The 25,614-nt window shown below is 31.6% G+C and overlaps 9 protein-coding genes across 9 annotated transcripts; 7 read left to right on the top strand and 2 right to left on the bottom strand.

The window, feature by feature from the left end:
• Nucleotides 1–6,875: 6,875 nt before the first annotated feature.
• Nucleotides 6,876–8,244, top strand: TVAGG3_0234750 (dolichyl-diphosphooligosaccharide-protein glycotransferase protein; the record flags this gene model as incomplete). The annotated part of the gene is made up of 1 exon (XM_001318820.1): nucleotides 6,876–8,210. One exon carries the CDS (start codon nucleotides 6,876–6,878, stop codon nucleotides 8,208–8,210), a length of 1,335 nt encoding a protein of 444 aa, XP_001318855.1.
• A 396-nt stretch (nucleotides 8,245–8,640) lies between these two features.
• Nucleotides 8,641–9,320, bottom strand: TVAGG3_0234740 (uncharacterized protein; the record flags this gene model as incomplete). Its single annotated transcript, XM_001318821.1, has 1 exon — nucleotides 8,857–9,276. The coding sequence occupies one exon, from the start codon at nucleotides 9,274–9,276 to the stop codon at nucleotides 8,857–8,859; it is 420 nt and encodes a 139-aa protein (XP_001318856.1).
• Nucleotides 9,321–9,474: 154 nt separating this feature from the next.
• Nucleotides 9,475–11,641, top strand: TVAGG3_0234730 (uncharacterized protein; the record flags this gene model as incomplete). The annotated part of the gene is made up of 1 exon (XM_001318822.1): nucleotides 9,730–11,640. The coding sequence occupies one exon, from the start codon at nucleotides 9,730–9,732 to the stop codon at nucleotides 11,638–11,640; it is 1,911 nt and encodes a 636-aa protein (XP_001318857.1).
• A 693-nt stretch (nucleotides 11,642–12,334) lies between these two features.
• Nucleotides 12,335–13,124, bottom strand: TVAGG3_0234720 (ENOS interacting protein family; the record flags this gene model as incomplete). Its single annotated transcript, XM_001318823.1, has 1 exon — nucleotides 12,426–13,124. The coding sequence occupies one exon, from the start codon at nucleotides 13,122–13,124 to the stop codon at nucleotides 12,426–12,428; it is 699 nt and encodes a 232-aa protein (XP_001318858.1).
• Nucleotides 13,125–13,469: 345 nt separating this feature from the next.
• TVAGG3_0234710 (cell division) lies at nucleotides 13,470–14,376 on the top strand (the record flags this gene model as incomplete). Its single annotated transcript, XM_001318824.1, has 1 exon — nucleotides 13,531–14,307. The coding sequence occupies one exon, from the start codon at nucleotides 13,531–13,533 to the stop codon at nucleotides 14,305–14,307; it is 777 nt and encodes a 258-aa protein (XP_001318859.1).
• A 358-nt stretch (nucleotides 14,377–14,734) lies between these two features.
• TVAGG3_0234700 (uncharacterized protein) lies at nucleotides 14,735–15,561 on the top strand (the record flags this gene model as incomplete). Its single annotated transcript, XM_001318825.1, has 1 exon — nucleotides 14,735–15,478. The coding sequence occupies one exon, from the start codon at nucleotides 14,735–14,737 to the stop codon at nucleotides 15,476–15,478; it is 744 nt and encodes a 247-aa protein (XP_001318860.1).
• A 218-nt stretch (nucleotides 15,562–15,779) lies between these two features.
• TVAGG3_0234690 (RNA polymerase III DNA directed -related family) lies at nucleotides 15,780–17,542 on the top strand (the record flags this gene model as incomplete). Its single annotated transcript, XM_001318826.1, has 1 exon — nucleotides 16,213–17,499. One exon carries the CDS (start codon nucleotides 16,213–16,215, stop codon nucleotides 17,497–17,499), a length of 1,287 nt encoding a protein of 428 aa, XP_001318861.1.
• A 1,763-nt stretch (nucleotides 17,543–19,305) lies between these two features.
• TVAGG3_0234680 (armadillo repeat-containing protein 4 (armc4) family) lies at nucleotides 19,306–21,641 on the top strand (the record flags this gene model as incomplete). The annotated part of the gene is made up of 1 exon (XM_001318827.1): nucleotides 19,308–21,638. One exon carries the CDS (start codon nucleotides 19,308–19,310, stop codon nucleotides 21,636–21,638), a length of 2,331 nt encoding a protein of 776 aa, XP_001318862.1.
• A 2,178-nt stretch (nucleotides 21,642–23,819) lies between these two features.
• On the top strand, nucleotides 23,820–25,418 carry TVAGG3_0234670 (uncharacterized protein; the record flags this gene model as incomplete). The annotated part of the gene is made up of 1 exon (XM_001318828.2): nucleotides 23,855–25,333. The coding sequence occupies one exon, from the start codon at nucleotides 23,855–23,857 to the stop codon at nucleotides 25,331–25,333; it is 1,479 nt and encodes a 492-aa protein (XP_001318863.1).
• Nucleotides 25,419–25,614: the final 196 nt, after the last annotated feature.

The following is a 25,614-nucleotide window of genomic DNA, read 5'->3' as shown; positions in this document are numbered from 1 at the left end:
AATATGATCGAGAATAAGTTATTATTGAATTTACATATGATATTTGTTAAAATTATGACAAAAACTATAAGCTATAATAAATTACAATAAAACAATCAATTCGTCTAATCTTTTGAATTGATTGGTATAGAATAAAATGAAACAAACTCATATTATTATAGATGATTTAAAATATGCAAAAAATATTCAAAAGAATTCTGTATAGTTTCAGAATTTTGCTCTTTATATGTAATAAAATATATTCTAATGTGCATATATGATTTGTAGAAGTTATTTATCGAGAATGAAATAAATATTGCAAATAACGAAAAACAATGGTGCAGCGTAAGAGCTTATTGGTAAACAAAACAAATAAGAGCAACTTTCAATTTTTCGAAATTTATTAGATCTTGGAGGTAAATTACCAAGGTTTTCGACGAAAAACCCTTTTTTATGCTGTTGAAGCTATAGTTTCATTTGGTCATACTCCGACCCCTTGACTTTGGGTATTCGTGGAGTTATGGGCCATTAAAAAAAAGGAGGATTACGACCCTCTCAATTTATGAACGTGGAGCCTTCAGGGTGCGCTAAAGGCCAAACTTCCCCTATCGTCAATTTTAAAAACATGAAAAAAATCCTTGTACTTTAGGTACCTCGAAACATTTATTTTTTGAGAAAAAATAAATTTCGTGATTTATGCTAGGTCGATCCTGGGCAAGCAATATATATAAGAATTTTATTGAAATCATGTCACTATTTCTAAATTTGAATTTTATCTCTTCCAAAAAACATGAATTATGATAAGATATATTCTATTATGTGTTTATTAAGAATTTAGTATTGTGCACTAAATTTTTATGTATAAATATCAAAGAATAAATGCAATTATTATAAAAATCGTCTTAGAGTTTTCTATACTAAAATATGAGTTGTCTGTAATATATCAAACGACATTATATCCAATGAAAATATATCAAAAATTAAAAATTATCGAAATTTAAGGGTTTGGAGTTTATTTAGTAGACCATATCTCGCAAAATTGCATTTGCTAGGATTGTTGTGCATATTATCATATGGGACAATAGCTATTACCATGAAATCAGATAATTTAATTTACAATTATGAGCACTTCAGCAATAAAAATATAATGGTGCATAATTATTTTGAACATTTAATATATTTCAACAATAAAAATATAATGGTGCATAATTGTTTTGAACGCGCTAATTTGTTGTAGAAAATATTAACTAGATAAATTTTTTTTGAACGCCGTAGAAAAAACTAAAAAAAAATCGAAAAAAAGCATATTTTAGCCAAAGTTCCTCATTATACAAGATAATGATTTGTGATCACTTGTTTAAAAATAGAAGATCGTGCATATATGCTTTTAGTCCAAAGCCATCTAGAATAAATAGCATCAATAAGAAGGACAGATCTACATAAGATTTCCGTGTAAACAAAGCATTTTGATAGAACTCATAGAAAAATTGAGAGGCTTTAGCGCACCCTTAAGGGGGTAACTTTCTGAAGTTTACATTTTTAACATAATTGGGCTAATAAAACATCATGTGATTAGATTTACACATAGTGTGCATGGAGTAATATTACCCTAACATAATGCACAACTATAATATATCACCAATTCTAGTTATATACTTAAATTTCAAATTTATGAGATTTCTAAAATTTAAATTTGAATAAACAACACTGTTACGCATCAATCTTTGATACATTTGCAATGAATTTTTAGTCATTTGGTGGATATATTTCATTTATTTGAAATATCAAATTTCCAAGAATTTGAATTGTGCTCGGTTCATATTTGAAATATAATAATAATAAGATAGAAAGTTTTATTTATATTCTTTTCTTTAAAATTTACAACATAAATTTTTTGAATTCTTCTAAAAATTTTTTAAAATAAGGGGATAAAAATTTAATTGTAACTTGGGAAGAAAAGTTTAATTCAAAAAAGTGCTCTTATACGACTCTTGGGTTAAACATATAGTTTGTTAATTATGAATGGTATAAGATGATATTTCAAATTCATCGCAGCATCTTTAAATATTTGTCAGAAAAAATATTTTGATGAGTACTGAGTTTAGAGAATGAAGAACATCATGAGATGAAAGTTACTTTGAACCCAAAATTGAATGCATACTCAGTTGCTAGAATAATAATAAAATTTTGGAAATGAGCTTAATTTAATAAGATAAGTTAAACAGTTAGTATAAAATTTCCAAAAAGCGCTCTTATACGTATCTCAGGAAACTTATTTATAGTATTGTTTGCATGTTTTTATAGCCTCAAATATACTACTCATTGAGTCATTCTTCAATTTTATATTTTTTTTCGGTAAGTCTCCTAAGTGTTTGTAGCTAACCCAGAGATATCATTTACTAATTATAGGTATGGTATATATTGCACAATATATATTTATCATTTAATTTCAAATCGCTCAATCTGAGGATGAATAAAGTCCAAATTACGAAAAAGTTTACAACTATTCAAAGTTACCCCCTTAAAGAATAGAAACAGTTGCATATACATTCATTTTTGACTACTTTACACGGATTGATTTTGAAATGCACAGGTTGAATTTAGAATAATCGTTTTTGCACATTTTTTGCACTTGTAGGAAAACCCTGAAAAAAAATAGCGTTTTGTATAGAATCAGTGGAAAGGCTTAACTATTTTTTATTTCTAATAAAATGCATCAACGAAAATACCAGAAAAAGAATGATATCTTATACAAGAACATTATTTGCACCATATGAAATAAGAACATCGGAGATTCTTTATTAATATTCAATGTTGCAATATGAAGTGCGGTTTTTCAATATGCACTACGCGAAATGAGAACTTCGGTAATTACAGTATGCTACAATATGAAGTGCAGTTTCTCCATCTTCATTTTTTTCCTTTTATGTATAAACCGTATGAAACGAAGTATACAACAAGGGATGGAATATCAAACATCGGTGGATATACAATGAATTTTTTTATAATTAGTTTGATTGAAATAAACTAAAAAGGATTCAAGATTTTTGTAAATTCCGCAGTAACAAAATCAATGGTAGGTGATATAATTGTATATTTCATGCAACTTTCACTCAGGAACTTGGATTTCCGCCTAAAAATGATAATTGAAGACATATTTGAGTTATTTCTGAGCTGAATTTTGATCTTAATAACTTGAAACAATCAACTGTTCCATGGTAATAACATTGTTTTCAAGAGATAAATATGGTTTCTACGCTTGAAGATTGCGGACAAATATCATGGCAACAAATAATAATAAGTGGAGTGCGTTATATTGGGCAGTTATGAATAGTTCAATGTCAATAATCAAATACATATGTAGTCATAGTTCATTTAACATCAATATCAAGAACAAAGAAGGAGATACTGCTCTCCACCTTGTTTGCAACATTGGAAGATTCACGTTGTGTTATTTCTCTGTAGATTACCAAAAATTAACGTTGAAGTCAAAAGCGATGAAGGAAAAACGCCAATAATGGTCGTAAAGGAGACAAAATAAAATCAAAGAAATTCTCAAATACGGCAGAACAAAGAGCTAATTTTATTATATTGTTTGTTATTTGTTATTTATTTTAATGATAAATATTAAGTTTCTCATGATTTTTTAATAAGATTTTTTTTATCATACCATTAAAGGTAACAATAATACAGAAAATATCCAATTTCTACTCACGAAACATGTGATTTTTATTTCCTTTTTACACCCAAAAGCTCCAACTTCTTGATTAATTTCGGTGAGATTTCCAAAAAATTCTACTTGATCAATATCTGGGCCATAACTTAAGATATCTTTGCACGTGGACTGAATCGATTTGAATTTAAAACACCTTACTTCAGTTTTATTTGTTCCGAACAAAAATTGTTTTGTTTCTAGTTGTGTCATATTTGGTGAATACTCTTGGTATCCAAAATAATTATTTCCATCAATGCTGACTTCAACACCAAATTGAAGAGGCCTACAGGACATATTTGATGTGGTTAATTCAAAAGATTCAATGGTAAGCGAATGAAATGGGAAACATACAGAAAAATGCCCTGTTGGGTTAGTTGGCACCCAATATGAATTAAGTGAATAATCAAAATCAAAAGCATTTTCAATTCTATAAGAATTTATATGATCTGATTCTCGTAGAGCAAAGTATTTGGGATATAAGAACTTATATGTGTTAAACAAATAATGTAATATTCCATTTTTTGGCGAATAGCCAAAATACAAACTGGAGTTAGCAGTTTTTTTACAGTTACGGATATTACGGGCGTGTATATATATATATGAATTGTTTGGTAAATTCTCATAAATTCGGTTGAAGTAAAGCCCCCATTTGGAAAAAGTTCTTATCCGCCGCGATAATTTAGTTTATGATTCTCTATACTAGGGAAAGAAATTGAGATGTGAAAAATTAATTCAAAGTAAACATAATTTAAATGTGTGCAGATATGCATAAAAACAATTAACATAATGGTATATAGTTCATTTGTAACTTTGGAGATTGTAATTCCAAATGATTGTGATTTACAATGTGTGATTGTAATGATACAATATCAAATAGAGTACCTCGAGAAATATTAGTAAAATAAAAGCCCATATGCTAACTTTCCAATTAAAAGAAAGTAAGCGGCGAATCTTCCTCTGTACATGATTCACAGAATAAATATCTTTTTTGCGATTATGGGCATGTTCCTCGATGTATTCATGAGGCGATCTACCATTAAACGACTCTTGTATGTTCCTCTTGATAAAATTTTGATGTTCTTCATTATCTTTCTGGATTTGCGCCATTTTATCTTGAAATGCAATATCTCTCCGTAGTTTATTACATTTGGCTTGAAGTAATGCTTGATTATTAAAAGATATAATTTTTCCTTTCTTTTCATCTTCAATTTTCTTCACATACTTTTGTTCCTGTGAATGTAGTTCTTCTTTATGCAATTTTTCTTGGTCTTTGAGCTTTTGTATTAATTTTTGATTCACAATCTTTAAAGATTCATTATTTTTCTCAAGAAAGGCAGCATGTTCATTATTATAAGCATTATGAGAGTTAATGTAAACGTTTTGAGTATAGATTACATTATCTGATGGGGTATTTTTATTCATATTAAACATGGATTCTAATTTTTAACGTACAGTCAAGGGAGAAAAATCAATAGCAATTTAAATTTGATAAACTTAATAGAATGAGATAGCTATGTTTAATTATAAGTTTTGGAGATTCGAACTGAAAACTTTCAAAGGAAAAAACTGTGATGAAAAAAAAAGTTATAAAAATTGACCCGTACTTTTATTACAGCATTACGTATGTAAAAAGTTGAATAAATAATTTACAGAAAAGAGAGAAAATTTTTAATATATTTTTGATATACATTTGATATAGTGGGGAGACGCAATGAATAATCAAATTGAATCTTAATCAAATAATTGATAACAACGTGTATTTTATTTGAATTGAAAAAATTGAATCATTGTATTTAGAATCTGGAGATATATCGAATATTCAAATATTAATAAACAAAATTCAGTAATCGGGATGAATTTCAAATGTATTATTCAATAATTCTTGATTAATTCAAAATATTGTGAGTTTGAAAGAAATATTTGAAAGGTTTACAAAATAATTTTTAAATACTTTATAAAATATTTCTAAAGTTTACAAAATTAATTTCTGAATTGAAAAGGAAGATAAAAATATATTTACAATTAAAAAATAAAAAGACGTCTATCAAACCAATTCCACTATTGCATCTTTTGATATTTTTGATGCAATTTGTCCAAAATTTGAAGAAGATCTTATAATAATTTTGGGTGGACAAGGTAATTCTATCGATTCTAACGGAGTATATATCTCACTTTCTAGCATTAATGAATGTTTTTTCTTTGTTGAATGATTTAGCGTGGTTTTTGGTTGAAAAAGGTCATTTGTTTGCTCTTTCCGAATTGATTTACTCAATTCTTCAAATTTTAGTTTCTCCTTTGCATCTAGAGATCTCCACATTTTCCCTAAAAGAGATGTAATGGCTGTTCCTTTTAATTGAGGATGCAATTTTGTTGCTGTATTCCTGTTCTGCATACAGAATATCTGAAACGGTGTGACAATTAGAAGATTACTTCTTGATCCATGGTTATCGTCGCTACTTTCAGACATATGGATTTGTACAAGAGGTAATGTCACTTTTAGAATGAAGAAAATCAATAAAGTATTTGATAGATTAAACATGCTGGTCTGACATTTAGTGCGATAATTTTCAACTCAAACCATTCGTTGAATCATTTTTTTACTAAAATTTCTGGTCATTTGATGACATTGAAAGTTTTATGCATAAAATATATATCTTTATAAAATTAATACCAAAATCCACTATTAGTTTTGTACAGGAATGATAATATTCAGCACAATCATTGAAAACTTAGTTAACATTCAAAGATCATGATATATCATTAGTGAATTTATGAGAAAATAGCTTTATTTTATTAGTTAAGCAATTATAACCATCTTATAGGAACGAATCCAATAAATATGAGATGGATAACCAAGACATCAAGATTATCATAATAAGCATGAAATAAATTGAAATCATATTAGATGGCGTTTCAATTTGAATCCAATTAAATCCAATTTCTATTTTTATTTGATATGAGTATTAAATTCGTGACAAATTTAACAAAGTGGATATTTTTAGGTGATATCAATAATTATTGGCCGCTATTTTAAAAAATTTGAATCAAGCCAAATTACAAAATATAGGATTTTATACCAAGAGAGTGTGAAATATTAGCGTTTAGTTTCAAGCATTGAAATATTCCTTGTCTGAGTTGGAAAAGAGGTGAAGCGTAATATAAATGTCACTTTTCCTCAAAAATGTTGGCTTCGCTTTTTTCTCTTTCCCTCTGCGCTGCAAATATCAGAAATACTAAAGTAGAGCGCCAGTATAAAATTACAGATGGATTTGTTGCTGTTTCTCTTGATATTACTTTCACCAATTTTGGCGATAAAGCGACATCAGAGTATGTCTTGTCATTTGATCCACGCGAGGCAGCACATATGAATACAGTCATTGCTGTAATGAACAGAAAGCACATTCGTAATACACAGAAATCTCTTGTTATCAAAGATCAAAATGGACAAAAGGTTGTTACACTTCTCTCACCTCTTGAACCAGGAGCCTCACAGACAATTTATGTTGGCTACACCATTGGCCAGTATATTCTCTTCACAACAAACGGCGTTACCCTCAAGAATTTAAGAGTTGACTGCTACTTCAACACAACAATCGGTTTTGTTTCACCATACCAAACAGAAGAAGTCAGTCTTGAAATCAGCGGCATTTCAAAGAACTCTGTCACAAGCATGACCAAAAATCTTGATATTACCCAGAAATCAAACACAATTTCGATGCAATCCATCAAGACAGTTCCAAAGAACAACGAATTGTACGTCGAATACTTCATCTACAAGGCTCTTCCATATGTTTCTGCCGTCAATACCTCAACTCACATTTCCCACTGGGGTATTTCCAAGCAGGAGTCATTCATGGAAGTTCACAACGACGGCCCCGAATTTGTTGGCGAGTTCAACCGTATTGATTTCCGCGAATCCTCAAATTGCTACTTCCAGACAGTTCCTGTCCGTCCACCAGCAGACTCCTATCACTTCTGGGCTAACGATGAATCCGGCCAGCTCCAGAGAGAAATCAACCTTGAAGACAAGGATCTCTCCATTCCACTCCGTGGCCCAGTTCTTCCTTCCTGGAAGGTTACATACACAACAGGCTGGACAGTCAAGACATCCAACTTTGTCCGCACAGAAGGAAATACATACATCTTCTCAGCTCCTCTCTTCCCGAAGCCTTATGCTGACCGCGGTGTTTCTGTTTCTCATATCCGCTCTGAATATGTGTTCCCAGAAGGTGCTGAAATCAAGAAGATCACATACCCACAGGCAATCAACGGAAGACACCATTTCGGACAGGAAGTCTGCAACCTCGATTTCAAGGGTAGATCTGTCGTCGTCATCGAAGCAGATAGACTTTCTTCTATCGATGAAACAACTGTACAGATCGAATATACAATTGAAGGAAAGTACGCTTTATACAAGATTGCTTACCTTTCCGCTGGTTTCGGAGCAATCTTCCTCGCGATTGTTGTTCTCAGGAAGATCGACCTCTCAATCCCATCCTTCGAAAAGAAGAACTAAATAATCTTAAACATAACAAATATTTATATAAATATTACAAAAGAATTTTTTTTATGAAACTCTTTTTCCTTCATAAAGTCTCTTATTCAAATTTTTGTTAGAGATCCACTTAATGTTGAGGCAGAAAAACAAGAGGGATACTTTTCGTAGGAAAATAATTTCCAAATAATTTTAAATAACAAAGATTTAACTTCAAGCTTTTAAGAATGATTTTCTTGGTATTTAACAGTACTTTATATAAAGATCCTTATGCAATTAAAAAAATTAGAAATTACGTCAAATTTAAAGCATGATTAACTTAGATTTAACAGTGAAGGATGTAAATATCTTCAATACTTATTAAATTTACTATGTGTAAGTAGCAATATATGATAATTAAAGAATTCAAATTAAAATTTGTAATTGCATTTAATGAATTTGGTGTTTTGGCTGATAAAATAATGATTTGTTTTGGTATTTAAAGGTTAACACTTTGATTTCATGGAAATTATAATATAAAATAAGTATTTTATTAATATACAAACAAATAGCATAAAAATATCAATGACTAGTAGGTGGTAGCATCTAACAAACTATGGATAAGAAAAAAACTGAAAAAAATATGTTCAAATAGTTTTTGCGTTGAAATTGGTAATATGAATTTCAATTATAGCAGAAAAGATTCGTATTTTTTGATGAATGCGTTAATAGTCTCAACATCAGTTGATAATATATTCAGTGTTGGATCTCCATTGATCAAATATTTAACAGATTCTGTATCGTCTAATGATAAAACATGATTAATCTGGGCGACTAAGAGTTTTTGATTTTCATCTTTTTTTCTAACAATATTTTTGTTAGTTGAATGTGAAGGAAATAGTTTTTTATTGATTTCTTTGATTTCTTCATCGAATTCTACCATTTCTGCGCATTTTGCTTCTTGAGATTGCAATAAAACTTCATATAATTTTTGCAAATTCTCAATACTCGCATCAATTTTGCTGTCGAGCTTTTGTAATCTTTGCAACCTTGTTGATAAGTCATTGTTTCGTTCTTTCAAAATCTTTAAAACTGCTCCTGTTTCCATAAAATCAAAAAAATTAAACGTCAAGTTTTGGAGATTGATTTTTGACAACAACTTCATTTTCTGACATTTTTACCAATCTACGCCGGTCAGAATGACTGCGTGGTTACCCTCAATTTGATGCAGATCAATCTGTGCCAAATTGCGAAATGGCACAAAAAAAATATTTTGATTCAAGTTTTCATGGGCAATATAAGAGAATGTTAGAATCACATGGTAGGATTTTGATAACATGTCTAGTATAATCACAATATCGGAAATTACGTTGATTCTGGCTGGCTTAGTTTTGTGTATTTCACCATCTCAAATGTAAACTGGCGCAGATTAAAATTGAGATGATTGGAGTAGATTGATCAGTGTTAAATTGAGTGTAACCGTGCAAACGCGCAGATCGGCACAGATTGATATTTTTTGATAAATTTCAATGATTTTTTTGATAAGTGTCAGATTTCGAAAATGAGCGATCCGCCTTTACGTAAAAGGCGTGTTATTAAGAAGCCTGATAGTGATTCTAGTAATAACTCGCCTCAAGTAACACCATCAAGCAGTCAGAGTTTAATTCATCCTTCGAATTCGGAAGAATTAAATAAAAACGAGCAAAATGAAGAAAATAATTTAGTTACTACTTACACAACTGATCCTGAAACAGGAGAGATAATTCAAATTACCCATAAAAAGGCTTTAGTTAAAAGGAAAGTTAAAGTTGGGCAAAATCCCCAAATTGTAGCTCCAATTGACTTAGGAGACCTCGATACAAATACCAAACCTTCATTAACTGTTCCAAATATTACAATTCACCCAGAAAATTCGCAAACTCAATCAAAAGTTCCTTCTCCAAAGATTGTTAAAGAATTAACTGTAGAACAAATAGTCGGTATGGATGACGAGCCAGAAGATTACGATAATCTCGATGTAGAAAAGATTTCTTCCTATGAAATGCAAAATCTGTTATCCTCTCAACATATCAAAGAAATCAGAGCCAACTTCAATGAAAGAATGCAACAGAGAGAAGCAGAGTATCAGAAATCACGCCAACCACAAGAAAAAGGAAACAATAATGCAATCCAAAATTGTTTCAAAGGATTTGCAACAAATTTCGCACAAATAACAAAAACAATTAATAATGAAGCGAATTTCCTTACAAACTTTGCAGATAATTTGAATTATTCCTCAATTCCTGAAGATTTGCCAATTTTAACGAAAGATTTCTACAACGAGTCATGCAACAAGAGCAAAATATATACTCGACCTCTTGAAGCTTCTTACGACGAGTTATTTGGAAATATTCCGGAAATTTCGATCGAAATTATTAAAAAAGATTTGGGATTCGAATTAATGCAAGTTACAGAAGACGCAAAGCCACAGGAAATAGATCTTGTCCAAGAAATGCGAAATTCTTTAGTTTCGTGTCGAAAAAAGATTTCTCGAGAAATTTCGATCATCGACATGAAACAGAAGTCCGCCCAATCCTTATTCTCATATATATCAGCTCTTGTTCTTACAGGCATTAAGACAACTAATTTCGCTGATCTTTTAAGTTCAATTCGCGATGAGATCCGAAATTTACACATTTATTCAGCGATTGACAACAATTTAACGAAAGTAATTGATGCATTACTTTCTGATGGCATCAGTCATGGCAGGAAAGGTTCTTTGAAGGCAATTTACGATCTTTTGAAGAAAAATGCGTTAAGTCAATTTATTCAGACAATTGCGAACTCCACATCTATTTCTTCTGATTATTATCATAGAGATTCGCCAATTGTCAATGCAAATGTTTGTTCTCCGGCTGTTTCAATCATTGAAGAAGTTGAAGCAGCGAAATTTGATGATGATTTGGAACTGGATAAAATAAATAATCCATTACCAACTTCTTCGCCACGATTTGCTTCGAGATTTAGAAATACAATGAATAAATACAACAAATTGCAAAGTCATGCTGTTTTGGCATCTGAAAAAGCAGATAAAGAAATAGAGAAATTAGTAATAGATTGCATGCACTTGATAAGTCAGTTCTTGTTGTGTGGAAAGAATGGTGATTTATCACCTGAAATTTCATGGAACGCGATTTCTTCTTCTTCATCAAAAATTGTTAATCATCCTTCATGGGATAAAATTGTTTTCTTGATCAACAAGAGGAAGGCTGTTCTCAACACTTCTTCAACTAAATTCTACAGATTCATTGTTGATGTGTTCAATGAAGGAATGAGTCCTTTCTTACTCCCTTGTTTGTCTGAGTGCGGAATGAATCAGCAAATAATGCTCAGTCAAAGAGAAACAGTTCTCAGAGTCTCTCACGATTTGATTCCTTTCTCAAAAGGATTCAAATTCGATGTAGAAAAGACTGCAGAAATAATCGAACAGTAAAAAAATTAATTTTATTTATTTGATTAGTATATTTTTCTCTATTAATATGAAAAGTAGTTTATATTTTCTTTAAATAAAGCCAAATATTAGACTTATTTAGATGCACAATCATTGCAAATGGTATAGAACAAAGAAATATGGCTGAATAGAATCTATTTGTATCTGTATAAAAGTATTCAAATCTATAAAGACTAACCTGTATAAAATTCAATATGAGTCAAGAAATATATTGTGTTGAAATGATAATCATTTGGTTACTAAAATTTGGTGAGTATGAGTCATATTTGGTGTTGGGAAAGGAGGGGAGTGAGGGTGTGTTGTGGGGGTGTTTCAGTCAAGAAATATAACTTGTAGCAATATACAATTGTTGTAAATGTTATAGGGAGCAAATTATCACCATTTGGTTATTAATATTTGGTGTTGAAATTATCTACTTTTTTGTAACCATTAAACGACCCAATCTATTTAGTAGTTTTTAGGAATTAGAATCTATGGTAGTATTCACAATCACAATATTGGGTATTTTCTAAGTTTAATCATCAAATGAATCAAATATGTGTTTGAATAACTTGTTCTGTTGAATTCCAAGTTATGAAATAGTATTATCAATAATTTAATCAAAATCCTGATATTAAATTAAAAAAGATAAACGAAATAGCTTGAGAAATAAGAAAAAGTATTGTCAATCAATGGTAATATGAATAAGTATAGCACATTAAATGTTTGAAATATATTAATATAAAAAATATAATTAATCCAAACAATTTTTTAATAAAATTCTTTGTTCATCCAAATGAATCGATTAGATCTTGATGTGATATTACTATTTTACCATCTGCTTGCTTTAAATTGATAACAGTTTTATTAAGTAATATTGTGTTATCAATATTGATATCTTTATGGCAAACAGGGCATTGTTTCGTCTGTTTAGCTATTCCAGATAGGCATTTATTGCAAATAACATCAGAGCAATCTAATCTCATCGCTCTTGTTTCACCTACGATTTGTCTGCCACATGCTTTGCAAATAGGAATGTCACCATCAAAGACTACTGTCAAGTCAAGCAGTTTCTGATATTTAATTTTTTTGTTGCATTGAGGACATAAAACTTTCACTTTCTTTTCAGATTTTTTCTTGTGGCTTGGTTTGACTTCCGGCTTCTTCTCAATTTTGGCTTCAGGATTTGACTTTGGAACAATTCTTTGAAGATCTAAGAATTTATCAATTTCATTTTTCATGTTTGGATCTATTGTCACTGCAGAAGTCTTTTTAGCTTTATGAGATAATATATAATCTAGAATGCATTCCTTGCAGAAAACATCGCCGGATGGGCAGCAAGTTGGTTCGCGTGCGCAATGCTGGCAAATCCTGCAGAAATACCATGGATTAAGATCTGCTTCAGTAACAGTCATTGAAACTGTACCGCCGCGGTATTTCTTCCTCATTTCATTGGAAATATCATATGTTTTACAGTAAGCAGCCATTGACACTTTTTTGTTTATAAAAGAACCAGACGGATAATGTTAAGCTGATCTCAAACAACCAAATTTTTAATTTAATGAACGTAACTTTTTCAGAAATCAATTGATCAAAAGTTGATATTGGTATGTTCTATAAAATTTTGTTGAATTTCTTCATTAACTCGTGTATTGATGGCATTACCAACAAATATATTGACTCATGATGAAAATAAGGTTCTCGATAATTTAACATCATAATGAGTTTAATGTAATTTAATTAATAATTTTAATAGTATTACAAAATTAAAATCTATTATATGATTTAGATTCTTTAGATCTAAGTTTTTTAAGAGAATATTTTCCAAACAATATTCAAAATTCAAAAAAAATACATAAATTTTATTAGTGAAATGGTTTATAAATTTCATAAATGATTGATCAGGCGACATTAAACGACATGTATCTTCGATCCAAAGCGAACACTCCAGAGATTTACATTACAACAACACTTAAACGCCTTCGTTTATACGATAACAAGGTCGGAATCACTGAAGAAAATAAAGAAAGCATTATTAAACCAGAAATGAGGATGTCAGTCCTCGAGAAAATCATTCATGCTTCACAAGAGCTTCAAGTTTCAGAGGATACAATATTCCACGCTGTGAGGCTTTTCGATTATTTGAATCAACTCTCGATTCTAACAACAGAAAATTACGTATTATATGGTGCAACATCGCTAATGCTAACAATCAAAATGAATGAAGCTAAAATGGCCTCATTATGTGAAAGGCTCGCCGAATATTTCCAAATCTCTGATGTACAACAGCTTATATCAACAGAGTTTATAGTAATGGATAAACTTGAGTTTGATGCATTTATCGCAACGCCATTATCGTTTATACATTGCATATCTCCAATTTTATACCATGAGATCGAAAACGAAGCAACAGCAAAGCAAGTTCTCGAAATTTCTTGCATGCTTTGCCAGAGCACTATTATTTCTGATAAATTCAGTTGCTTTTCTGCGGAAGATATCGCAAAGGCTTCAATTTCACTTGCCTGCCAACAATTGAAATTAAAGCAAGAAGATCTCCTTACAAAAGCGTTCGGATCAGCAGCAAATGAAAAATGTGTTGCTTTTGTATCTGAATCATCATTATTACCTGGTAATAAGGATCTCCATAAGAAGATATATGGAGAAGAATGAAATTTATTTGATTTAACTCCCAATCGAGAAAAAAAATATGTGAATTATTAAAAACTTTTCTTTTACAAACTTTTCTACTATTTTAATAATGCATAGAGAGAATATTGGCTGATATTATATAAATTGTTCTGAACTTATCAAAAATCTTTTTGAAATTCAATATGAAAATCAAATTACTTTCCAATAGCGTTTTAACTATGATTCTAATGCCTATTTTTACATCACATCATTAGTTAATCTCATATTTTACCAAATTTTTTGTGATTCAAAATTATTCCATTTGATTTGTGCACATTTTGTTGTTATTGCGATGCAACTCTCTAATAGCCTCATAATTGTTTATACATTATATGATTATAGCATTTTATCTCTATTTGTTGAGAAGATAAAGATCATTTTGAAAATTGCCGTTTTAAAAAAAAATTGAATGAAAGCACCTCGTCGTCTTCCAGAGGATTTCTTATATAATATTCCTCAAGAAAGAGCTGGAAACAGAGATAGAATTGGTCTCCCTGTTCTAAATTCAATTCTTGATTCGAGAATAGGCCAAATGACTGCAATTACATTACCAACTGATAAAGAAAGAATGAATTTACTTCATGAAATCAATGCTATTCCAGATTCATCATCAAAATTAACATCATTTCTTGATTTTATGATTTCACAACTTGATATTCAAAGTCGCAAATATTATTCGACGCAGGATGAATTAAGAAATTTGAAAAATAGAGTTAATAACAACGTTTTTGATCCTTCAATAGATGAAAGAATAGAAAGACTTGCTAAAATTCTCAACGTTCAACCAAGCAAAATCGAATCCAAGGTTGCAGAACTTGAAAATCAGAGAAACGAAACAATATTCCAATATGAAGCAGATTACCAACAATGTTTAGAAGCATTAAACTGTCCAAGATATGGTTTATCAAACGCTATTGAAAAGTTACTGAAAGAAAATGATAAACTTCATGAAGTTACAGCAAATGACAGAGGACTCATTTCAAAGCACAGTAGAGAACTACTAAGCGAAGAAGAAGAACCAACTTCAAGCCAAATTAGTGCAAGTTCAATTAAACTTGATTCAAGTTCGAGTAATGGTGGATTTGTAACACCAGGAAAGAGGAATCAAGCAGATCTTGTTAAAGATATCCTCTCTGGATTAGATAGCGCATAATTATCAATTTATTTAATATTATCTCATGTTAAACTTGAATAAACTCCATGTTTTATATTCCTATATGCAGATTTTAAGTGTAAATTCCCATAAATGTTATTGTTTTTTAACATTCTTATTTTCATATACATAAAATCACAAAACAGATGATATGCTCCTGTTAGTATCTTCACAAATTTCTTGGAGGAGAGAAATTAATGCAGAAAAATTCATAATTAGGTAAAATAGAGGCAATTTAAATTCAATTATGTATAATAATGGATGGGACTGGCATGTTGGATATGAGTACTAATAGTATATTCTTATCGAATGTATTATCGCAATAATTAGATCGTAAGGAGGAAATCGTCCTAAATCCAAAGAATTAATAAGTGTGAATCAAATTTGCATAAATAATTCTTTATTTTTACAATACAAAGTAACATAAAACATATATATTCCAGATTGTTTTATCGGTATAAAATAATCATAAATTTTTGTAAGAGTATCGATAAGTATTGAATGAACGATACGATTCCATTTATGGAATAAAGAAAGCTAATGCGGTGCAAACTGCAGAAACGGAGAAGAAAATGCATATATTTATTGCTAGGGTTGATCTCTTTTTATTCCTTTCCTCCTCTGAGATTTCGCAAATACCAAAGTCAAGTCCTAATGGTTGTTTCCTATCTGGATCCACCTTAATACTGACTTTCATGAAAAAATGCAAAAAAAACTGACAAAAATATTCAACAATGCAAGATACATCAAAATTTTGGGGAGAGAATCATGATCAAGTATTATTCAAACTATGTACCGAACTCGTTAGACAACAGCTTGGAGAAGATTGTGCTAAAATTGTTGAAAAACTCTCAGAACCTGTTCAAGATGAGCAAAGTTTGATGAATCTTTGTAACATGGATCAATTAAAATTTAGGAATGCTTTTGGAGCGTTAAGTAATGCTGGCATCGTTACAATGGATCCAACAATTGCAATTATTCCTGTAACTATTATTTCATATTTAACGCTTCCACATTTCATGAACTTTGCGCAGAAGTTTTATATCATACCTCAAGATAGAGATTTGATTGAGATATTAACAACTAAAATTATTAAAGTCACAACTTTAACAGCTCCAAAATTAGTCGATACATTGGCCACTGAGGATCCAAAGTTCGACAGAATTAGAGCTCTTAAAGTAACACAGCATTTAATTGCCAAAAAAGTATTCATTCTCACTGATAAAGAAGAAGTTAATTTCAATATCCAACTTTTCCTTGTTAGATTACGATTGGAAGCGCTTGAAAAACTCGTAGAATACCAAGACCATCGTGTTGTCGAAGTAATCAGAGCATTATTCTCACCAGATTTCAAAGAAGATGCTTTAATTGATTGTGAGTCACTCAAAGTCGATCACGATGAAATTATTCAAGCTCTTACAGCACTTACAGGTATGCAGCAGAACGAAATTATCGGAGTTTTAGGAATTTTGTCTTCTCCAGATATATGTTTATTTAGTCGCGATTTTACGATCATTCAGCCAATGACTGCAATACACATATTCAGAATAAAGCGTATTGCAGCACTTCTCGCTGAAATTGGCCATCCTCTCGCACGCCGTGTGATTAATATGCTTTTAAAGAACGAACAGATCGAAACAATCAAGTTCTGTGATATGCTGATGCTTCCTAAGCAAGATGCACTAAATCTACTCGCTACAATGCAGCATTTAGGCGTAATTACGTGTGAAGAATTAGAAGATGCTCCGCATACAACATTAAAGAGGAAATACAGAGTATGGAAGATCGACCTTGTCTCCGCAATCAACAATGCTGGTGCTTATCTTCTTGCAGTCATCGGATCTTTGATGTTCCAAGTAGAAGAGGAGAAAAGAGAGAACAGATCAATTCTCGACTCCAAACCAGAGCTGAGCCAAAAGATAGAGACACAAACATCAAGAGTAATGAGCGAAAGACTCAAAATCTTGAATAATACAATTATTGACGCAACTAAGAAATACTTTGAAATTCATCAGTTGTAGTTTATGTTTTGTAAAAACTTATGTTTATTTTGTAATACTCATCATATTTACATTATATTCTTTTAATTTCTTATAAATATCACTTTTTTGATATAGAACTCTTCAAACATAAGCGTTTGACATAGTTTCCAAGATATTTTAATGTTTAGAATAAAAGGTGTTTTGGATATATTTAACTTAAATATGTTTTTTCCTCAATCCTATTTTACATGTGTAAAATATATCTTCTTGAAAAGTGATGACATACAATTTTAATAGTATTAGCAAGAAATTATATGCCTAAACAAAATATCCTTGAATTTACTTAGTATTTAGGATAATTGAATGAATTATGCATAATCATATAGATTATATGGTTCTATAAGAGTCAATTTCATTGAATAGAAAATAATATTTTTATTTAATCGATCGTTTTGTGAGTAATGTTTAGGTTAATTCTCCCTTTCTAGTTTTATGCTTTAACAGCATAGAAAATCGTAAAACAGAAGATAAATGATCAAAATGATTTTTGTTATTCGGTAAACGAATTATCATATCTTTGTATTTGCTCTGACATCGAATATTTAGGATACTTTCATGTTATAATTTGATGTAAATATGTTGAATATACGAAAAATTAGATATTTGATCTTTCATAAACTTTAATCGACTAGAATAATCTTGAAATTTATAATTGTGTTGAACTGTTAACTGAAAACAGTTGTTTCTGGGGAATAGATGAAAATTGATATAAAAATTCATCATTTTATTTCAAATTATGACTGAACTTTGTTGGATTTGTGCCGGAGAAGTAATATATTTCTGTTACTTTTTTCCAAATTTTTCGTAAATTATGGATTGCCAACAAAGTCTTCTCAAATTTGAAAGTGAATTTTTCAATTCTCAATTTTTTTTTGGAAAAATGAGGTTAAAAAAAAGATAATATTTCAATTTTCTGATTAAATAAAGTGCTCTTTTGTGATTCTAACACGAGAGAATAATTTTATTTTGAAATTCTTACTATTTAAGTACTAGAAATTGGCATAAAAAATCAAATTTCATGTGGTATTTAATTATTATGCAATATCAGCATATTTCACAATATGATAGCATGTATTTAGGTTTCTATCAAATATTTTAAATAGTCTAATATAGTTTATTCGATTACTCAAAATTTGAAACAATTTTGGATGAATTCTACTTATAATTTATTTAGATTCATTGATGATAACAATAAAATAATTAAGGACATGATATTTTTATTCTCTATTGCTTCCATTCCTCAGCAAATATGAACATTGATTCATATTTAATATGAATATATGAGTAAAATGTAAATAGAATCAATATACTGCACATTGCTGTTAATTTTTCATAATCAATTCTTGATCATTCTAAGAAATAGCACATTATATGAACTGTAACTAAATATCAATTGTTAAATGATCTAAGATAGCTAGGATATTAATATCTGGTATTTCTTAATATCTAATAGGAATGGTTAGCTTATTTCTAAAGTCAATCTTGAAGGATTATTTTTTTTTTGTGTGCTTAAAAGCTTTAGTTTTATAGTTAGTAGGACGAAACCTTGAAGTTTCTGCGATACCTCGACTTAATAAAAGGGGCTAACTTTGATGCCAGATATTAGGAGTTAATGTCGGATATTCGCTTATTTGCAATGTTGAAATTCTTAAGTCCATAAGTGTACTACTATATTATACTACTAGTATGGACTGGTTGCCTTTTAACCGTCAAATAAAACAGAAAAACAATTCCCTATTCTTTATCTAAAATTGTACGTTTTGAAAAAAAAAACGTTACACAACAAAATGGAGAAATTTGAAACAGAATTATTGCAACTCAAGGATATCAGTGGCATTGATAAAGTCATCTATCCATTGAATTGGATCCGTTGGGAGTCCGAATACAAGACTTCTAGCGGAATTCGCGCTCCTCCGTGGCGTCAGAGCGAAGGTGATATTGGTTACATCCTTGCAAGCACACATGACAAAGGAGTTGTCGCCATTCTTTGCAAGAATGACGAAACATGCGTTCAAATCAAAGGATATATCGTCAACGCCGATGGTGAGGAAGAATTAGATTATACACCACAAGGATCTCCAGCAAATACACTTACAGAGCTTCTCAGTGGTATTTCTGAGATTTTCAAAGAAAAAGCTCCAACAATCACAAAGGAAGAAGCTGAAAATGCCGCAAAATTCAAAGCACAAGAAGTTCATAACGACTTAGATACACTTCCGACACCAGTTTTAGTTCTTACACAGCCAGAGGACGAAAACGATGAGGAAGGAGACGAAGAACAAGAACAAGAAGATGATGAGCCAATTGTTCCATTCCCTAAGCAGACAAACTCAGATGAATACTCCACAATCTATCCAAAGATGAAGAATTTCACCGCAAATACAGCTGATCCAACAAATACAGATCTTCAAGACCTCTGCAATAACCCAGCCCTTAAAGAACAAGCCGGTCAACGCGCTGTTCTCATGGCAGGTGCTATTTCAGCTATGCGTGATGTTCTTTGCATGAAACAAATTCGTGAAGGAAATGATACACGTCGTAGTGCTCAAATCGAAGCTGCTATCAAGATTTTCGCAGCTATTTCTCTTTCTCCAATGATTCGTCGTCATTTGGCCAATGAAGATACTGTTAAGATTTTCATGGATATTTTAAAGAGAGATGAACCACGTGTAATGAACGATCTCTTCACAACAATCGCAAACTGCTGCCACAATACAAAATTCCGTCACATTATCCTTCGTAACAAGAAAGATCAAGGTGTTGATGCCTTCATCGTACCAATCAAGAAGCCAGAATACGCTTCACAAGTATGCTACGTTCTCTACAGCTTAAACAGAAGCCATGAAGCTGCAAGAATCATGGCTAACTGCCACCTTTCGAATGTTCTTGATACATATACAACAAAGAAGGCACTTGCCAGCATCAGCGAGGACCTTATGCTTAATATTACACGTCTTATGTACAGTATGGCCATGTACGGAAAGAACGAAGACCGCCAGATCACAGATCGCCAAATTACTTTCTTCTGTACAGGTCTTGGCAAAGAAAATGCAGAGCTTTGCGAATGGTCAGCTCGCGCATTCACTATTTTCCAGATGAATGAAGAGCAAACTAAGCAATTCTGCCAGAATAACCAAGATCAGTGCCAAGGACCACAGAAGATGACACGTCTTCTCGATAATACAAACGAGAAGGTCATCTTATCTGCCCTTGAAACCATTTCCGTCATTGGAAACGTCGCAATGATCAGAGATGAACTTTGCAAGCTTGGCGTTCTCAACAAACTTGCAACATTATGGAAATCACCTCAACCAGAAATTTGCAAGGGTGCACTCAAAGTTATCGGTATCCTTACACAAAACCAACAATGCTTACAATGGACAGTCCGTCAGAACATGATTCCTTCATTACTCGAATATCTTAACTCTACAGACTCTGACTTCGTTATCTACGCTTCCAAAGCTATCGGAGCTTGCTGCAATAATCCAACAAATCTTAAGAACCTTATCCAGCAGAATGGTGTCCGAAAACTTTGGTCATTGATGAAGTCCCCATCACCAGGCGTCCAAGCAGCTGCTACTCGTGCTTTAGTTCCATTCCTTAAATCTCCAGAATCTCCATCATACGTCAGAACATTCGTTGATGGCTTAGATTTATTGGTTGGACTCCTCAAGAGCCAGGAACCAGAAGTACAAGCAAGCGCTTGCATGGCAATCAGTGAAGTTGCAAAGGATAACGAAAACCTTGGCGTTATGACAGATTTAGGTGTTGTAGAACTCCTTTCCCGCTTGTTATCTACCAAACTTGACGTAGTTCGCAAACCACTTGCTGACGCTATTGGATTTGCTGCTAATTATGGAAAGAACAGACGTAGATTTGGCGAAGAAGGTGCTGTCGATCCTTTAGTTTCATACCTTAGACCACCTTCATCAAACCTTGAAGTACACGCTGCAACAGCTAAAGCTCTTAAAGCTCTTTCTGAAGATCAGGAGAACTCAAAGAGACTTTCACAGGCTGGTGTCGTTGATTACTTGTTAAAGATGGTTGATAGCCAGGATGAGGAACTCCAGATGGCTGCTGCCGTCGCTATTAGAAACATTAGAACTAACAGACAATAAAATTTCCTTTTTTTTGGTATTATATTTCAACAAAATAATCACTTGAAAATTTGTAATTTATGTGATTAGATTGTGAGCTTTACAAAATTTTGCAAATTACCTCAGACTTTTCATAGGATTGAGTTGCCACTCAATCCTCGGAAATAGTCTGTGGTAATTTTTAGTCTCTACACTATTTCAATATAAGCTCCATTTTTAAACAGTTTTTAAAAATCGAGCATTGAAAAGTGTGATGAGACTCATGAATTTCAGATTATGACCAAATTGAAAACCGTTTAACAAATTCAATTTTTCTCATTTAGCTTAAACATTATCCAGTGGTTTTTTCACCAGAAAAGACCAACATATCCTATCACCATAAAAAAATCTGACATCTAAAACGGTAATACCTTATCAAAAAGTGAATATGATTTTATCAGTGGCATGCTAAATAAAAAAAAAATCGATGGATTCTGCAGTATATTTAAGATATTCAATGAAAGTCAAAGAGAAAATTAGTTGAAATAACCAAAAATTATGAAAAAATCGTGAATTATTTTTTTAATATTACCCATAATTTGAGTTCAATAGTATTTTTGGCGTATATTCAACTTCAGCATCCTTGATACAGATTTATCATTAACGAGATATAATTTTTGAATGAAAAATTATAGTTCTAAAATGCTTGTTTAAGAATATCTATACATGGCACGGCGGGCGCAAAAAGTGACAAAATAGAATACCTATGGTGGCAAGACAAAGGAAACATTTTTGTAAGGCAAACATTATATCAAATACCTTTACTTTGTAATAAGAAATATAATTATCACGAAATTACAAATAAATATTGTTTAATATAATTAATAGCAAAATTCTTTTTTATTATTTCCCTTAAGACCTTACTTATTAAGTATACGTATAACAAGCTTGTACTGCATGTATTAGTTAATAGAACAAAAGAAAATGAGCTCAAATGAAAAAAATTTTCATGCTATTTTGGAAATATGCATATTCGAAGTATGAGAGTTGTAAACACTGAGAATTTTAAGCTTTGGTTGATGATAATCTTTAATTTTTCTTGAAGTAGTAAATTATTTGATATGAAAATTTAATGGCCAGCATAATCAATCGTGCGTTTCGTTTCTTGATTGAGAAACGATGATTATGTGCTAATGAATTATTGCGTCTGACAGGTTATGATTATGGATACCTGAAATTAAGCTTTTATGGGAAACATCACCGAGCGCCATTTGGCGCCCCTAATGCTGTTTCTATCGGTATGATTAAGGAGATTTCTTATGCACTTTCATCACTTGAACTTGAACGCTACAAGATATATGCCCCCCTCCCAATGGGAGGTGGGAGCAAAAATTGAAATGTTTACATTGATTTTTGAATACTTTACAAGCACCCCTCCCAGTGGGCGCGGGCGCAAGTGATCGGGTCAAAAAATCATAAAAATATTCAAAATTGCGATTTTAATAGATGTTTAAGAAGTAAATTTATTAATAACGATATTTCATAGTACAAAATGTGTTCAATCTCTTCGTAAATCATTCAAAAAAATCAAAAGAATTTCCAAAATTCAATTTTTTTAGTAAAATTTATATCTTTTTCTATCGTCTCCTCCCCACCAGTGGGAGCCACCGGAGGCGCGGGCGGCGCCGCTGGCGCCAAAAAAGTAGCGCCCATCGTGCCATGCATAAGAATATCATATATTTTCATAATGATAATAAAAAACTCAATATCTAGAAATCTTAAAAATTGAAAGCGTCTCACAGAATTCTATCATTTTTTGGGATAAAGAGTACAATAATTTGCGACTTCAAGAACATTATTCTTAGTAGCTAATAAAAAAATTGAGCATCTTTTGAAAAAATAACGGGTCTTAGATTGAATAGCTTTCAAATCCAAAATCATGTATATATACATATATATAACTTTTCAATTGGTTTGAATTCTGATTATATTAATACTCTTAAAATTCTTTGAAAATACTCATTAATAGTGCAAAATATTGGTTGGTTTTTGATAAAAAAATTTCATTTTTTTAATTTTTGTATCACATTCAAAATGAATATTCGGCTATTTCAATAAAGTTAATCAATCAGCTTAAAACATTGTTGCTATCACAAGACCTGCTTTATCAATTTTTGATTTTTTTGTTATTTTTCAATATTTGAATTGTTTTCAATGTGTTTCTGTAATTCAATTTCAAAGAAAATCATTTTTCATAAATGTTTATATATTCTCTTATCTTCGAGGTTCTTAAGTTAAATCAAGACCTTGTGTACGATATATGCCCAAGAGCACAGCGCATTAAGTCTAAAACATACTCAATGTGGACCGATGACAGTGCACGAGGATATAAACTATCAGATTTTACATTTCCAAAGGACGCTGACAAAAATTGCACATATCCAAAACCACTCCCCAAAGGACTAGAGGAAGATCTCATAGAAGATCTTAATGACATCAAATATCTTCATGGATTAGGCAATTGGACAGTTGTACTAAGTCCACACGAGCTTCATTGGAAAATTGTTACTGAAGGCATTTGGTTTTGGAATGCTAACTCAAATAATGGCCAGGTTTCTGGACACATTACATCGGCAGGTGCTAGATGCAAGCAAGAGCTACCTTGGGGTTCTACAGGCTTTGCTTATAGCTCAGTTGGCGGCTCATCAGCCAATTATAAAGCATGCAAAATGCTTTGGAATTTAATTGATGAATATTATCCAGGCATGGGCCATAGAGCTGCTATGTTTTCTCCAGCATTGTATCAAACTCAATTTGCATTTGGTCGTAGAGATAATGGCAATGGTGTTTGGCCTAGTCTTTATTTCGGTGTTCTTTCAGCATATTATCGCGGTGATGAACTATCTATGAGCGTCCTCAGATGGAATGACCCTAACATGCCTCGTCCGGAATTTGTTGCACTCCCACCTCCAGGATATGTTGACTATACTTTGATTCCAGAAGTTTGGACATTCCAATCTCCATTAATAAATTACCGAAATGTTACATATAGAGCATACATTAATGGAACCCTTGCAACACAAAAAGCAACCGGAATTAATGGAGGATATCAGGATGGAGGTGATTGGAGTACCACTGATGGTGTTGCATTTACTAGAGATATAGCATATGATACTGCCTGGCGTGGCGAATCCCAAAATTTCAAACCTTTCCCATGGCCAGGAACACAGATCCATATTGAAGTTGAATCAGATGGTCACTATTGGGAATATAATACAACTGTTGTTGATTGTGATAAAGTTCCTCCACCACCAACACCAACTCCACCACCAACTCGAACATTCGTTCCTACAAATCAACCAACACCAGTGGGAACACCTTTCTTAACTGCGGCCGAAACAGCAGTTGAAACACCTTACTTAACTCCATTCTTAACTGCAGCAGAAACAGCATTTGAAACACCTTTCTCCACACCAGGAAAGACAGAAACACCAGATCCAACACTTGATCCAACAAAAACACCAGTCGTTCTAGCAAAAGAGAATCCAGATAATGACAACTCATTAAATTCAAACAGTGATAACAGCAAAGCTAAAAAGATCGGCCTTGGTGTTGGAATTCCAGTAGCTATACTTGTATGTGCAGCTATTGGACTTGGAATTTTCATCCTTGTCTCAAAGGGCATCATTGGAAGACCAGCTCCTACTCCTTCAGATGAAGAAGGTATTGATGTTTAAGATATTTTAGTTTTTTTTTGTTTTCTTCTAAATAAATACAATTTTCTTTCAATATTTGTAACCATTTTTACATTCAAATTTGAAATCGGGCAATTTCATTCATATTTAGAAGGTAAATTCCTATGATTATATTTAAAAAAGAAGATTTTTACACAAGACACCATGTAATAAAATGTCATCTAAATGTAAGATATCATATATTTTTTGCTTATTTACATTGAATTAATAGATCACACATAATTTATGTACATGTAACCTTTAGAAATCCATAGATTGAATTG

This window comes from Trichomonas vaginalis, chromosome IV (genome assembly GCF_026262505.1).
Source record: "Trichomonas vaginalis G3 chromosome IV, whole genome shotgun sequence".
NCBI classification, from domain to species: Eukaryota; Parabasalia; order Trichomonadida; family Trichomonadidae; genus Trichomonas; species Trichomonas vaginalis.
Note: the sequence above shows the minus strand (reverse complement) of the source record. Positions and strands in the feature narration are given on the sequence as shown.